The 14,515-nt window shown below is 46.0% G+C and overlaps 2 protein-coding genes across 4 annotated transcripts; both read left to right on the forward strand.

Moving 5' to 3' along the window:
• The first annotated feature begins 438 nt into the window (after nucleotides 1-438).
• On the forward strand, nucleotides 439-7,820 carry LOC103970310 (probable N6-adenosine-methyltransferase MT-A70-like). Of its 2 annotated transcripts, XM_009384039.3 has the most exons (9): nucleotides 439-1,703; nucleotides 2,375-2,473; nucleotides 4,160-4,243; nucleotides 4,325-4,671; nucleotides 6,000-6,216; nucleotides 6,492-6,571; nucleotides 7,074-7,224; nucleotides 7,411-7,537; nucleotides 7,610-7,820. In XM_009384039.3, exons 1-8 carry the CDS (start codon nucleotides 549-551, stop codon nucleotides 7,420-7,422), a joined length of 2,145 nt encoding a protein of 714 aa, XP_009382314.2. In that variant the 5' UTR covers nucleotides 439-548; the 3' UTR covers nucleotides 7,423-7,537; nucleotides 7,610-7,820. The 2 variants fall into 2 exon arrangements, with proteins under 2 accessions (XP_009382314.2, XP_065030291.1); XM_065174219.1 differs by lacking the exon at nucleotides 7,610-7,820 and having other exon boundaries at nucleotides 7,074-7,324.
• Nucleotides 7,821-12,011: 4,191 nt separating this feature from the next.
• Nucleotides 12,012-13,371, forward strand: LOC135652672 (F-box/LRR-repeat protein At3g48880-like). 2 transcript variants are annotated; one of them, XM_065173791.1, is made up of 2 exons: nucleotides 12,012-12,421; nucleotides 12,495-13,371. In XM_065173791.1, exons 1-2 carry the CDS (start codon nucleotides 12,075-12,077, stop codon nucleotides 12,979-12,981), a joined length of 834 nt encoding a protein of 277 aa, XP_065029863.1. In that variant the 5' UTR covers nucleotides 12,012-12,074; the 3' UTR covers nucleotides 12,982-13,371. The 2 variants fall into 2 exon arrangements, with proteins under 2 accessions (XP_065029863.1, XP_065029864.1); XM_065173792.1 differs by having other exon boundaries at nucleotides 12,014-12,421; nucleotides 12,498-13,371.
• The last annotated feature ends 1,144 nt before the right edge of the window (nucleotides 13,372-14,515 follow it).

Consider the following 14,515-nt stretch of genomic DNA (forward strand, 5'->3'; position numbering starts at 1 on the left):
GGTTCGATTTAATTAATTCACCGGTCCGATGCATTGAATCCGACCAAAAAAACGATGACACAAAAAAAGAAAATAAAGGATGGGATAATATTAAAAATTTGAAAAGCTAAAAATAGAAAATGAGGCATATTCTTTGGGAAAATACTAATAACAATAGCTTATATATAATGCACCAAACCAAAATAAAATGCCTCTAATTCACTATACCAAAAAAGAATCGACAATTAAAAGAGGGCAGAAAATATTTAGAAGGAATAATGTATTCATTTTTAAGCATAGAGGCAGAAAATAAAAGTCAAACTATATTTACCCCACGTTTTGGGAATTTATCTCCACCGTTGGATCGCCGACGAGGGGTGACGAACGGCAGGTGATGTTAAGGGTTTCGGTTAGGCTGCACCTATAGTGAACCCAAATGCAAGCTTAAAGCGCGCGCATCTCACGTGCTTTAAGGTAACCGAGTCGGAACTCATCGTTCGTATCGGGGCAGAGAGAGAGAGAGAGAGAGACGGCCGACGCCCGCCGCAGCCTCGACTCGAAAGCCAGGCATGGAACCGCCAACCGATGGCGATGGCGATGGCGAAGTTGACGACGTCGCCGCCGTTACGGAGATGCGGCACCAAATGGAGGGTGCCATCGCTGCTCGCCGCCAGTCGCAGCAAGACCTTCTGGCCTCCCTCCACTCCCTCGTCCCCGACCTCGCCTCTTCCCTCGACGTGCCCCTCCGCGTTATCTCCGCCTTCAACCGCCGCCCTTTCTCCCCCACACTCATCCCCAGCCCGAGTACTGAGCCCTCCTCCGATCACCACTCCGTGAACCCCCGCCGCCGTCACCTCCCCGATACCTGCACCCTCCCTCGCACCCGCCGCAAGCCCTCTCCGCCCTCCTCCGGGGCCGACGGCGGCGCCTCCTCTGGCGGCGACCTTCTCTCCGTCGTCCGCACCATGGTCGCCGTCTGCCTATTGGAGTTCGTTCCCTTCACCGAGATCGACTCCGCCGCGTTGCTTCGGCGGCTGGTGAACGATCAGTCTTCCGCTACCCCGTCTGAGAAGGCTGCACTCTCCGATCTCGGCGGGGATCTCGGGCCAATTTCTGCCATCGAGATGGCGCTGCGGCGCATAGCGGAAGAGAGCGGTGGAGTGCAGTTGGAGGAGTTCACGGTGAACGGGAAGTCAGTGCTGATGATTTGGAGCATCAATCGGAACAAGCTCCTCAAAGAACTTCCAGAGAGCTCTTCTCAGGGTCAGCAGCCACCACTACGTCATATCTCGACGGAACGCAACTCGAGCAAGGGGAACTATCAGGCTCAGGGGCCAAATATGGCCGGAGTTGATAACACTTCCATGATGATGGCAAGTCCGTCGCTGGATATGTGGATGGGGCCTCCTGATGCTCATCTCGCCGGCATGCCCCATCTCTTTCCGGGGTCTGGCGGTCCGCCATCTCTGGCTGGTGGTGGACCTAGAGCAATGGGATTGATAGGACTTGCTCCCCTTCAGAGGCCTCTCATCGGACCTGGCAACACTCTGGGTGGGCCTAATCCAGCGATGTTAAAGCAAGGGACAGAGGAAGATGATCTAAATGATCTAGATGCATTGTTGAATAAGAAGACATTCAAAGAGATGCAGCTGTCCAAGGCAGGAGAGGAGCTTTTGGAGCTCATTCACCGCCCTACAGCAAAGGAGGCCGCAGCTGCTGCAAAGGCTTGGATAATTCACTTAAAACTTATTCCTGCTCCTTGCATCACTATTGATTCTCCATGAAACATCAACTCGCCTAATAGAAGAAAGATAATATGATTATAAATTATAGGGTCATTATAGCTATCGAATGAAGTGGATTTTGAATCATGAATAGATTTATGCATTCAGGGTTTGTGAAACTGGAATTCTAATGGACAAATGCTTGCTTAAATATGGTTTTCATAGATGGTAGTTGTTTGCTGCTATCGGCAACTGTTCTCTGCTTTTAACATTCATGTCTGCATAATGAGCTGCTGCTTCCAAATCAACTTTTTAGAATGAAGGACTAGAATCAGAAGTAGAAGGATGTGGTCAATTTCATTTTTCTTTTCTTTTTGTTCATGAATCCAATCTAAGTCTTCTATTATAAGATGGGACAAGCATATGCTGCTTCCTTCTGTTACTTGTTTGATGTGGTTCCCATGTTCTCTTGGTCAGTCAACTACTTGTACAATCTGTTACCTGAAACATAACCCACCTTTTATTTTATCGTACTTCCAATACATCATGATGCACGTACCTCTTAATCCATTATTAGTTAAGTTAAATGTTAATATGATGAATATATTCTGTTCAAGAATCGATTGGTGTTCCTCTCATCTGCCTGTCTAAACTTGACAATTTTTTCTCAGTTTAAGACGAAAGGTGGCTCTCAACTCAAGGAATACTGTACTCATTTAACTAAAGAAGACTGCCGGCGTCATTCTGGTTCATTTGTTGCTTGTGATAAGGTTAGTTTTATGTCAATATCTTACTAGTGTAAGGTGCTAATCCTTGACTTTTGTTATGTTGTTGAAATGCCATGAGCTCTATTTGTTCATCAAATTTTGAGAACTTTTCTTACAGATTTACTTGATGTAACTTACAATCATATTATTTACTTGTTCACTATTTTTCTTGTTGTGTGGACAAATGAACAGAGTCCAGTTCACAAGTTTACTTTTGTTTCCTTCTAGTTGTGTTATTGATTTAAACAGTAAACCCAATGCCAACTTGTATATGACAGAACTGAATAAAAATCATGATTTCTTTTGTCCAATTCAAGTGCAATTACAAGGCCCTGTGCTAATTTCATGATAGCTGAAGCCCCATTTTATAATAATGCTCTCTTTGCATCCTTTAACCCCAATAAACAACAAAGCAAATAGCAAGACATATGCACTGTCCTAGATACTACTCACCTTTATGCATCTTTCCATTCTACTTTTAGATTGTGAGTTCTTTCAAGGTCTGTTACCTTAGAAGTCAGCAAGCAAGCATGTTCCTTGATGTGCTATTCTTTTGCTGTTTGTTACTTTTCTAGTATCAGAGTCGGTATGCTCTCTGTTGGATTGTATGTACCTTTATACATCTTCCCAAACTCATACTAGTTTGCAAATTCTGTGAAGGCTTATTTCTTTTGTTTAGAGGTCAACATGATAGCACATTTTTTAAAAACTGAAGTAATAAAGTTTTTCTTTGTTTTGTTTAGAGGTCAACACGGAGTCGGTATGTTCTTTTTTTTTTTTGAGGGAAACTAAAAGGAAAATGTTCCTTGTTAGCCTTTTTGATGAACTATTAGTGTATTATAGTAGGACCTTGATGGAATACTCAAATGGATGATTTGTCCAGACAATTCTGAACAGAAAAAAGAATTATAAGAAACCATGTTTTTTTCATGTCAGAACATTTGGTAGCAAAGAAGGTAAAATATTTGCTATGTTGACATAGTGAGGGCTCAAGTTGCAACCATAGGAACCCATCGAGTGTCACATGAATGTAGACTATTGCAGTGGATAAATTAAGTTAAAAAATGAACAAAATGTTATTATGAAACAAGATGGAATTTTGAAGTGAAAAGTTTAGAGGAGCCTGCACCAGCCGGCCATGAGTACTTGGGGTTGAATATATGTTACCTTTCTGCAACTTATTTGCATTGTGGGAAACTTCTTCCTTTGTTTCTAGGTGATTTATGCCCTTTGTTTGCTCTTTCAATTTTTCTTTGGTCTTCATCTCCTTGAATCTAGTAGATAATGACTGTTGCTATGAGGGGAAAGTTCAAATAAGTAGCTTGATTTGGCTCATGGTATATACACTAAAAGTTGACAAATCGGCATTCCTGGCAAGCCATCTAGAGTCTCCAGGACCATAATTACTGATTGTGGGGTATTGATTCTTCATCTCCTTATGAAGTTGATGCTTTAAATAAATTGTTTATGGTACATGTTATTAGACTTGATGATTCAACACTACTTGGGAACCATCTAGAGCCTTTAGGATTTGTTTGTTGAAGTAATGACCCTTATGTTTTCACTTATTATTTCAATGGTGACTTCAGTTTCTTGATATATCTTTCATAAGATTGAGGTTCTTTTTTTGCTCCCTTGAATTTAGTAGCTTTTTTGTTTAAGGTTTGAATCTCACTTATTTGCAAGCAGGTTCATTTCCGCCGTATTATTGCTCCACATACTGATACAAATTTGGGTGACTGCTCCTTTCTGGATACATGCCGTCATACAAAGGTTAAATTTTGGCTTTCTATCTGTCTTTGCTGGTTCCCATTCTTATTCTCTGGTTTATATTGTTCAATGTTTTCATTGCAGACTTGCAAATATGTTCATTATGAACTTGACCAAACACTGGATGCTCCAATTCTGGGATTGGCTAATCCACCTCAAAGACCAATAAAGTACCAAAGGGCTGAATATTGTTCAGAAGTTGAGCTTGGTCAATCCCAGTGGATAAACTGTGATATTCGAACCTTTAGAATGGATATCTTGGGACAATTTGGGGTTATTATGGCAGACCCTCCATGGGATATTCATATGGAATTGCCATATGGTACAATGGCTGATGAGGAAATGAAAAATCTTAATGTACCAACATTGCAAACTGATGGTCTGATTTTCCTTTGGGTCACTGGGCGTGCAATGGAACTTGGTCGTGAATGGTGAGCTATATTTTGTTTTTTTCTTTTTCTTAGAAATTGCTGTTAGTGTGATTTAATAAAGTGATGGTTGAATACATACACAACTGATGAATTTCTAGACAGAAAAGCATACTTGATTGCCATGCATAAGCCTCGGTCCGAAGTGATCATTTTTCTTTTTCACTTTTGCTCTGCTCAGTTTATATACTTGGTTACTTAACTACCCACTAGGTTGATCTGCTTTTCGTTGCTGCTTTTGTGATATAATCGAATTTTCTTATGGTTTTGTCTGAGTCGGTCTAATCTGTTGCTTATATTTGGAAAATTATCTACAAATGTGATTAAATGAATCAATTTTTGGGTATTCTTGTTACTCATCATTTTTTTCCTCTATGCTTGGTTCTGGCCATGATGGCCGAGGATTTTCAAGTTGGTGTCTAAAACTCTACATTAGAATAAGCAACTTAAAGTTTCGCTGCATGACATGGTCTGTAATTATATATAGTTATGGAAACCGACATAAGTTATGATTGATAGATGACTCAAGGCTATATACATCTGAGAACCTGAACCAAACTTGATATACTATTACAAGAAAACTGAGGGACCATTTCAGATCAAGTTGGATGATAGAGTTTTCCCATTGAACAACCTTATCTCATAGGGTTTATACTGACTGGTCAAAAGGATGCACTTATTAGGGAAAGAATGCAACCAGTGGAATACCTATTTGAACAAGATGGTTGATTAACATATTCCCTTTGTTTATACTACTAGTTTTCTAGTTGAAGATATTTTCTATTATCAAACCAAACAAGTAACATAATAGAGGTAAAGGTTATTGAGCTTGACTACTGGATTACCTCCCTTGACCCTTGTTTTTGATCTAAAGAAATCTAAATGCCCAGTAGGAGCTTCTTGTTAAATACTCATTGATCATATCTGCTTATCCAAAAAGAGGCTACTTCATATCTCGTAATAAGGTTTAAGTGTTTTAGTCTTTAGCACTTTGTGGATTTTTGCTTTTAGTACTTTTCCATTAGCCATGGGATCAATGGGAAAATAGTTAGTTGTTTTTGCTCTTGTGATTATTCTTTTAGATTGAACAATATTGAAGTCAGCTTTATTAATATCAAGTTATTTGTTTTGTATGATTCTTCCTTGTTATTGCTTTTCTTCTGTGAAGAGTTTTGCTAAAAATGCAATTAAAGAATGTATAAGCACAGTATAAGTTTGTTTAGGCTGTGCTGCAAATGAGAGCAAAACACTAAGTGTGTTTTCTGAAAACTTGTCCTGATGGTAGGAGGATCTTAAGTTAGCACAATGTATGGTTTTAATGTTATTACCAGTTTAGAGCTTTGGGGATACCAGCGTGTTGAGGAAATCATTTGGGTAAAGACCAATCAGCTTCAACGGATTATAAGAACAGGACGCACAGGTCACTGGCTCAATCATAGTAAAGAGCATTGCCTTGTTGGAATAAAGGGGAATCCTGAGGTAAACAGGAACATTGATACTGATGTTATTGTCGCTGAAGTTCGGGAAACAAGCCGAAAACCTGATGAGGTAATAGATTTTATATTTTGCATCTTCTTTCTATAAAAAAATGAATATAGACAATGTGTATCACTATACAATTTTTATTATCGTGCATAGTAGGTGTGAGGACATAATTGGAGAATACTCCATTATCACTCTTTTTGATTCTCACCAGCATGACTTTATTACAGAATTTTGTAAATATGAATGGATTTAATTTGAAAATTTACTGTCTTGAATCTTAACTTCTTTCGAGAATGCATATTCCTTGCTATATTTCTAATGTACATGCTTGACTGCAGATGTACCCAATGCTGGAGAGAATCAGCCCGAGGACGAGAAAGTTGGAACTGTTTGCTCGTATACACAATACACATGCAGGGTATTCCCATCTGGTGTTGATCATATTTACTTGGCTTTTACTCGCTGCATCTTTTATACATGTGTACATTTTTGCACTTTGTTTGCATTGTATCTGTTTTTTCTTCTTTGTTTGCATATCTGTTGGTGTTTGCTTCTATGTTTGTGCTTAAAACTGCACCTGTGAAAACAGGTTTGATCGTGATCGTGACAGTCATATCATGTAAATGCATGTGAAGATCTAGTAATTTCTGGATGCCATTTTCTCGGATTTCCTTGTAAAACTTATGGAGTACTATGATGTTCATTCTAATGTATTATTTCCGTTTATGAGTTGCATTCCATTCACATTTTCTTTCGTCTTGTTATTAGTCATTATACATTCCTTGCACACTATCTTATTATTGGAGTTCAGAAATCATCCTTATTGTCTGTATTTCTATTTCTAAGTCATCCTGCTTTAGGTAAAGTAGTTTGTTCTATTTGGTGGGCTTGTTATAATCGTTGGTTTGCTATATAACCAGGTGGCTATCACTCGGCAATCAATTGAACGGGGTGCAGCTAGTGGATGAAGGCCTTAGGGCTAGATTCAAGGCTGCTTATCCGGATGTGGAGGTGCAGCCAGCATCGCCAACCAGAACTTCTGCCATGGACACGGACTCGAATACCTCTCAGGTGAGGACACCTGTTGTAGAAGTGGACTCAAAAACAATTATCTGACCAATTTATGAAACCAGCTGCATCTGCTTCCATTCCACCGTCCAAAATCAGCGATGTTAGATTCTGAATCTGCATCTTAGATTAAGCTTAACACCGAGCTTGTGGGTTCTTTACATGTGTGCATCTTCCATTGCTTTTCAGCACCAACCCTAGCCTGGCCTCGCCGGTTACTGCCTTGGAATCATGGTTGATCGCATACAGAGTAGAAGCTTTTTGAACTATTAACATCCTCGATGCTTTGAGAGCAGAGTTCCCAATCTCTTAAAAAGTATGTTTTATCTCTACTCTTTTGGATAATTTAGGTTGAAGTGCTGTATTCTCACAGATGCTTCTTATTCAGGTTAATCACTGTAACTTTCCCATCCTAACTTATCTTGTCGATGGAAGGCTCTTCAACAACAACACAAGCGCAGCATCCATGCCCCACTTTGCATCGGCATATTGCTGCAGTATATTAATTTCCCTTCTAATAAATCTTCTTCTCAAATTTGTTCTCTGGGATTAAGCTACACTCCTGGATTTTGTTATAAAGAGTAGATCCAATTCTTGTATTCTTCATTCATTTTTTATATTGTAATTGTGATGATCGTAATAATTGCGATAAGACTCGCGTGACATCAGCTGCCCCAGATGACGCTTCACGCCTCTGTTGACCTGATGAGACACCCGGTCAAAGCGGACTGGAACGCCTACCAAGGCACATTAACACCCTGCTCAGGCTCGATCCCTCACGTCACGCCAATGGCAATGTCAGACACTACTAGAAGTACGATCCTGCTCCCTGCGAGCGGGCACATAAGCACATCGTGCAATGGTAATTCTCACTATAAAAATCCTCGCGCATCGAGGAGAGAAGGGAGGAGGAAAAGAAAGAAAAGAGGCACACAAGCAGACATAACTTAGCTAAAAAAACCCCTGCGACTATCTACTAACTTGGTCGTTAGGGGGGTCGAGCCGAGCTCCCCGACTTGACCTTTGTGCAAGTGCGAAGCCGGATGTCACCCACTAAACGCACAGGCGAGGAGTCCTTGCCCGGAGGGAGTAGCGACCTCGTCCCAATCGGAACCCCGTAATCGGCCACCTCAGCAGTCTCGAGGAGCATCCCAGGGAGATCCCCCATCATCCGGACCTGAACCGAGCCGCGTCGGCCCTGAGGCCACGGCTTAAAGTTGTTTACACTAACATTTTTTACGCTAGAAGGAGGGCCGAATGTCGAGGGATCACCCGATTAGCTTAGACGAGCCTGCGGCTGAGAGGTCACACCCGATTAGAGCTTCGGGGGAACATCCCCGGCACGGATACCTTCGTGACGAACATCCCGCCACGACCTCAAAGCGCTATTGGCGGATATTCAACGACTCGAGCTTGTCGCCGCCCGACGGTGCCCCCGCCGACCCGTCGCCCTTGTCGTCTGAAGCCTTTCACGACCTCACCCATCAAGTCCGAACTCTGACCGGTGTTTATGATAGGCTTGCGTCCTTCCAAGTTTTTCTAGTCCCTCGTGGAGCGATCCCCCATCACAGTGCCCGAGATGCTTCAATGCGCGAACCAGTTCATCGCGGCCAAGGCCTGGATGGTCGGGAAGCGGGAGGAGCACAAGAGAGCTAGGTTAGGCTCGCCCACCAGGTACGGGCCGCGGCCTCCCCGTCAGCCCATACCTGGGTCCCGCAGGTTAGGCTCGCCCACCGGGCAACCAGCGGGTCGGAGGGTTGGCCCTCCGGGAGTCCGCCCATCACCCGAGCTTGGTAAGGCTCATCCTACGCTCCCGCAGGGAGGCGACACAGGTCGCGGATGGAGGGTTCCCGAGGCGCCTTTCCCACCACCTCATTGCTCGGGCCAGCTTCACCCTGACCAGGGCCCCGTCGCCGATCACGACGGCCCGATTCAACAATGACCTCCCTGGCCCGAGGTGGCGGCATATCCTCCTTCTGGATGCCGATCGTCGATTTCTTCTGAGGCCTGTTGGCCTCAAGTTCTACTGGTGCTTCTTTTGTGCCGGCCCTGGGCTCGGCCGTTTGATGCAACGACGTGATCGACGAAGAGCGCCCCCCTCCCCCCCCCCCCCCGCGCGCGCAAGGTGACGAGGTTCACCATCTCTGCACGAAAACACTAACATTGGTCAGAACACCAAAAATGATCCTTAGGAAAACCCTAGCGTTACCCACTGCGGGCATACCTCGAGGCGCCGGGCTAAGACCCGCCTCAACAAGCCATCCCTCGGTCATTTCCCGGATAACCCGGGAGGCTGGGAGAATCTCCTTGAGCCGTCGAAGGTCCCTACGCTCCTCATCGTTCAGGAACGGGGCAGTGTTGTCAATCACGCGCGCCGCCCACCGGAGCCCGAAGCCCCAGTCCTCCGAACGGCAGATAAAAAAGAAACGCCCCTTCCATCCCTTATTACTGGAAGGAGCCCCGCTAACCCGGAAGCCTGCTCGGGCGGACAGATAGTAACCCCCCGACCCCTTGGAAAGGCGGAAGCAGGAGAGGAAAAGGGACCGGGTCGGGGTAATGTTGGCGTAGTGGCACTCCCCTAAGAACGCCACCAGATAGCGCCAGGAGTTCGGTGCCATCTGTGACGGGGAAATACGCCACAACAAAATGCAAGAGGTGATGACCAGATGCAATGGGAGGCGTAGCCCGGTCTCGAAGGCATTTAAAGTCAGGGCGAAACCCTTTGGGATAGGGTCATACGCCCGCTGCCCCGGCTCAGGGGCAGTAAGCACAAATTCCTTCGAGATACCATAATGGCTCCGGAGGTAACCAAGTGACGACTCGCTCACGATAGAGTCGAGGTCGTGTGGCCACATTAAGGCTTCAAGAGCCCTAGCCGCTTTTTCGTCGGATGACGAGTTGGGGCTCGACGGTAATATTTTCTCTCCGGCATTACCGGAGGTGGATGGAGAAGAAGGCAGGGGCAAGGAAGAAGGGGAAGCCATCCTCACCGACCTTATGAAGGAACAGCAGGACAGCCGATTCGGACGAAGCAACAGGGTCCGAAGAAGCAATTGGGCGAATGCAAGTAACGAGACATGCAGGAAGCCAACTGCATGCTATTTATAGGTCGAATCCCGCCAAAATGGTGACCCTTCCTCTCCTGAAGCACATTGTGTTAGGCAGACCGAACGTCACTTCGCCATAAATATGGCCTGACGTAGCAACCAACTGACATGCGGTGCGAATGCTGAAGCGCTGGTCTTATCAGCCTCGAAAACCAACAACTCCCAAAAGTGACGGTCCCCTGGGCTTCCCTAGGAAGTGACCTGGCCTCCTGCGCCCACGCGCCACTAAGCAATGAATTGCTGATTAAGACCAAGTTGCTCATCGGCTCTATGCTGCCCGAGACCACAACCTCTGCGCGGCCTGCCTGCTTGAGTCGTGCTCCTCGGCTCCATGCTACCCGAGACCACAACCACTGCGCGGCCTGCCCGCTTAAGTTGTGCTCCTCGGCTCCATGCTGCCCGAGACCACAACCTCTGCGCGGCCTGCCCGCTTGAGTCGTGCTCCTCGGCTCCATGCTGCCCGAGACCACAACCTCTGCGCGACCTGCCCGCCTGAGTCGTGCTCCTCGACTCCATGCTGCCCGAGACCATAGTCTCTGCTCGGCTTGCTCAACTACCCAGGGTCACCGCTGCACATCCAACCCTTCTTAGTTACTAAACTCCACGATTCCCACACCCTTGGCAGCGGACCGACAGACACCCGACAGAGACAGTTTCTCAAAGCCGAACCCATGCCTCAGACCCCCATCCCAGCAACCGACGCATAGCTTCCTTCGGGGGGGAATATGATGAGGGTAATAATTGCGATAAGACTCGCGTGACATCAACTGTCCCAGATGACGCCTCACGCCCCTGTTGACCTGATGAGGCACCCGGTCAAAGCGGACTGGAATGCCTACCAAGGCACATTAACACCCTGCTCAGGCTCGATCCCCCATGCCACGCCAACGGCAATGTCAGACGCTACCAGAAGTACGATCCTGCTCCCTACGGGCAGGCACATCATGCAATGGTAATTCTCCCTATAAAAACCCTCACGCACCGAGGAGACAAGGGAGGAGGTAAAGAAAGAAAAGAGAGGCATACAAGCAGACACAACTTAGCTAAAAAGTCCCCTGTGACTATCTACTAACTTGATCGTCAGAGGGGTCGGGCCGAGCTCCCCGACCCAACCTTTGTGCAGGTGCGAAGCCGGAGGTCACCCACTAAACGCACAGGCGAGGAGTCCTTGCCCGAAGAGAGTAGCGACCCCGTCCCAATCGGGATCCCGTAATCGACCACCTCAGCAGTCTCGATGAGCGTTCCAAGGAGATCCCCCATCATCCAGACACGAACCGAGCCACATCGATCCCAAGACCGCGGCTTAAAGTTATTTACAGTAACAAATTGCCTCTTCTTTTGGCTGCTACCGTAAATCTATTTCTTTTGTGCTAGATCAGTATTCCTTCCTTAATTGGTGAAGGCTGTGCTTGACGAAGAATGCAAGTTTATAGTCCTTGACGGCTTCAACTTAAGGTGAAAGGTCTCGATACGGTATCCGACTCGCTACACCAACAGCCCAAGTAAAGCCGGTCTCGGTTGGTGGCGCCACGTCGAGAAATAAGACTTCATCCGGTTCGCCACGTGCTCGAAGGACTTCCTTAGTCGTGTCGGACACATGGCGGCCCAGAGTTGTACCGCAAACAACTTCCACCTTTCGTGTCACGATAGAATTCCAGAGCAATACTTTTCCTACTGCACGGTCTTGATTTCAGGTCAATCCTAATAACCACCGTGTCCATCGACCCCAAAGGGCGACGCCTCGCCATGGAGGAAGGAAGGAGATGGGAGGAGATGCCGACGGACTGTTTGGTTTCCATCTTCCTGCGGCTGGGCCTCGACGACCTCACCATCTCCGTTCCCTTCGTCTGCAAGTCCTGGGCGCAGGCTTCCCTCGACCCCGGATGCTGGCGAGTCGTCGACTTCCGGACGCTGGACCTCATGCCGTGGAGCAGGTTCTGCAAGGGGTTCGTCTCCCGCTACTCCCTTCGCAGCTTCTCCTTCTCCCCTCTCATGGAGTTCGTCGTCGACCGCGCTCGTGGATCCGTGACGGAGCTCGTATTCCCGTCGTCATCCAGTGTGTCCTGGCGAGACTTGGTGTACGCTTCCGTGAAGTGAGTAGTGCTGCATGCGATCTTCTCCGTGGCGGGTTTCTGCCGAACCCTCGACTCTAATGGCGTCACGTAGCAGGTGCCCCGGACTGAAGAGGCTGGCCTTGCCGGATCGCCTGATGCTCGAAGACGAACTCCGGATCCCCGAACTCGTCGGCGGGTGGAGAAGCCTCGAGGAGCTCGAGCTGGAATCGAAGCCTTCTTCCTTCCTGGCGTTGGTCGCCAGAATAGGCCACGACTGCAGGCGGTTCACGCGGCTGCGGGTGTCGGGATTGATCACGCCGGAGGACGCGTGCGTCATGGTCAACTGCCTTCCGGAGCTCAAGTGCTTGGACCTGAGCAAGTCCTACTTAACCAAGACAGAGCTGGGGGTGATAGTCAACGGGTGCAAAAGCTTGGAGAGGCTGGCCGTGAAGGATTGTCTTGGCTTCGAAGCCGATGAGGAGGTGGTGTCCATGGCGTCCAATCTCAAGGTGTTCGATCACCAGGGATCGAAGCTGCTTGATGACTACGGATACGAGACGGACGAGCCGGAGCACCAGACCGGAATTTTCTGCTGGTGATTGCACCTTCCACGCATTGATGTGGTGTTTGACCCTTTCCCCTCTTTCTTGCTTCCTCCTCCTTCCTTCCTGGCTATCGTGTTGGTCACTCATGTACAGGGAACGCATGCCATCGCAATTTGTGATCGTTGACTTTTCTGGCGAGGTTTGGAAGTTGTATGCTTTGCATGAAAACCTACCATTATAATTGACGGGTCGGGCTGAAGCACATCAAATTGTCGATAGCTGGTGGCCCAAAAGAAATGGGTCAGCCAATCTCATTTATTTGCTCTATTATCCTCCTCCCGAAACTTGTTGACTTGTTCTGTAATCGGGGAAGAGCTACTCTGTAGATCAAGTCCCATTTGTCTGAGATGCGAGACCATCAACAAAGAAACTCTATTCATTGGCTGTTTGGAGTTGACTTGTCTTTGACTAAGTTGGAAACAGGTGGTTCGAGGACTTCCTCCGGTTCTGCGGCGAACATGGCTTGTAAGGTCATGTATATCTATCTTTCTTTCTATCTTTCTATCTATCTTCTTGACAGGATAGGATAGAATTGAGACTTTTTGTTCTCTGCTTTATGCGCACCAAAGTGCCTTTAGCAGCTTCGAGCTCTTGGACTTCTTTACGATGGTAGTGCCTGCATTTGTGTTAATAATCCATTCTGAAATCCACCTGCTGATGGTTGAAAGCCTCGTCTACATCCTAGCAAAGGAGGAAGGAGGGTTGACTTTGCTAAATAAGATCAGAATATGTCTCACATGCATCATGCTAAATACATGATTTAGATCTTGAAATCAAGATTGATTAGTGATGATAAAATTTATAAAATGACACAATGTATTCTAAGTTTTAACATTTTAAATGCATAATTATTGGAACAAATTTATTCAATGAAAAAACAATTTTTGGAATGGTCTTTTCTCTTTTTAATTACCCTTTATATATTGAACTATCTTACAATAGAAACATGATGGTTCCTCCCATCTTGACTTCTCCCTTTTGTCCACTTGCTTCTTTCTTTAGTGCTTCTTTTGCTACATTAACTGCTGGCCGATCTTTCGCTCTATCATATGGTTCCTCTGTCAGAGGCCAACCCAGCCGTTCATTCGTCTTTCCATTGGGCCCCAAAAGTGTGAGATCACCTATTATATATATATATATATATATATATATATATTGAGGGATGCGTTTGGTGCTGCTGCATGTATTCCCAGTGAAGCACAGCAATGCATTCCAATTCCCAGCTGAAACATAGCTGGATGGAGACATCTCCATCCGGGCAAGTCGGATGCTTTATCCATTGATAGTTGAAGCAGCAATCTACCATTGTCTATATATATCTGTGAACAGATTCGCAGTAACTCCTGTTCATCATGAATGATCTGAAACAAGTCGGTTCATTGTCAAAGAAAAAGAAGTAAGCATTTAAAGGTTGTGTTGATGTCGAATACAAGTGTAGAATACTGCTATTCTCATGTCAGCTTGATGCCGTTTGCAGACATCAAGCTTCTCTCTCTCCACCATGAAGTTTACACTGTCAGATAACCAG

The sequence above is a fragment of the Musa acuminata genome, chromosome BXJ3-11 (genome assembly GCF_036884655.1).
Source record: "Musa acuminata AAA Group cultivar baxijiao chromosome BXJ3-11, Cavendish_Baxijiao_AAA, whole genome shotgun sequence".
Classification (NCBI taxonomy): Eukaryota; Viridiplantae; Streptophyta; class Magnoliopsida; order Zingiberales; family Musaceae; genus Musa; species Musa acuminata.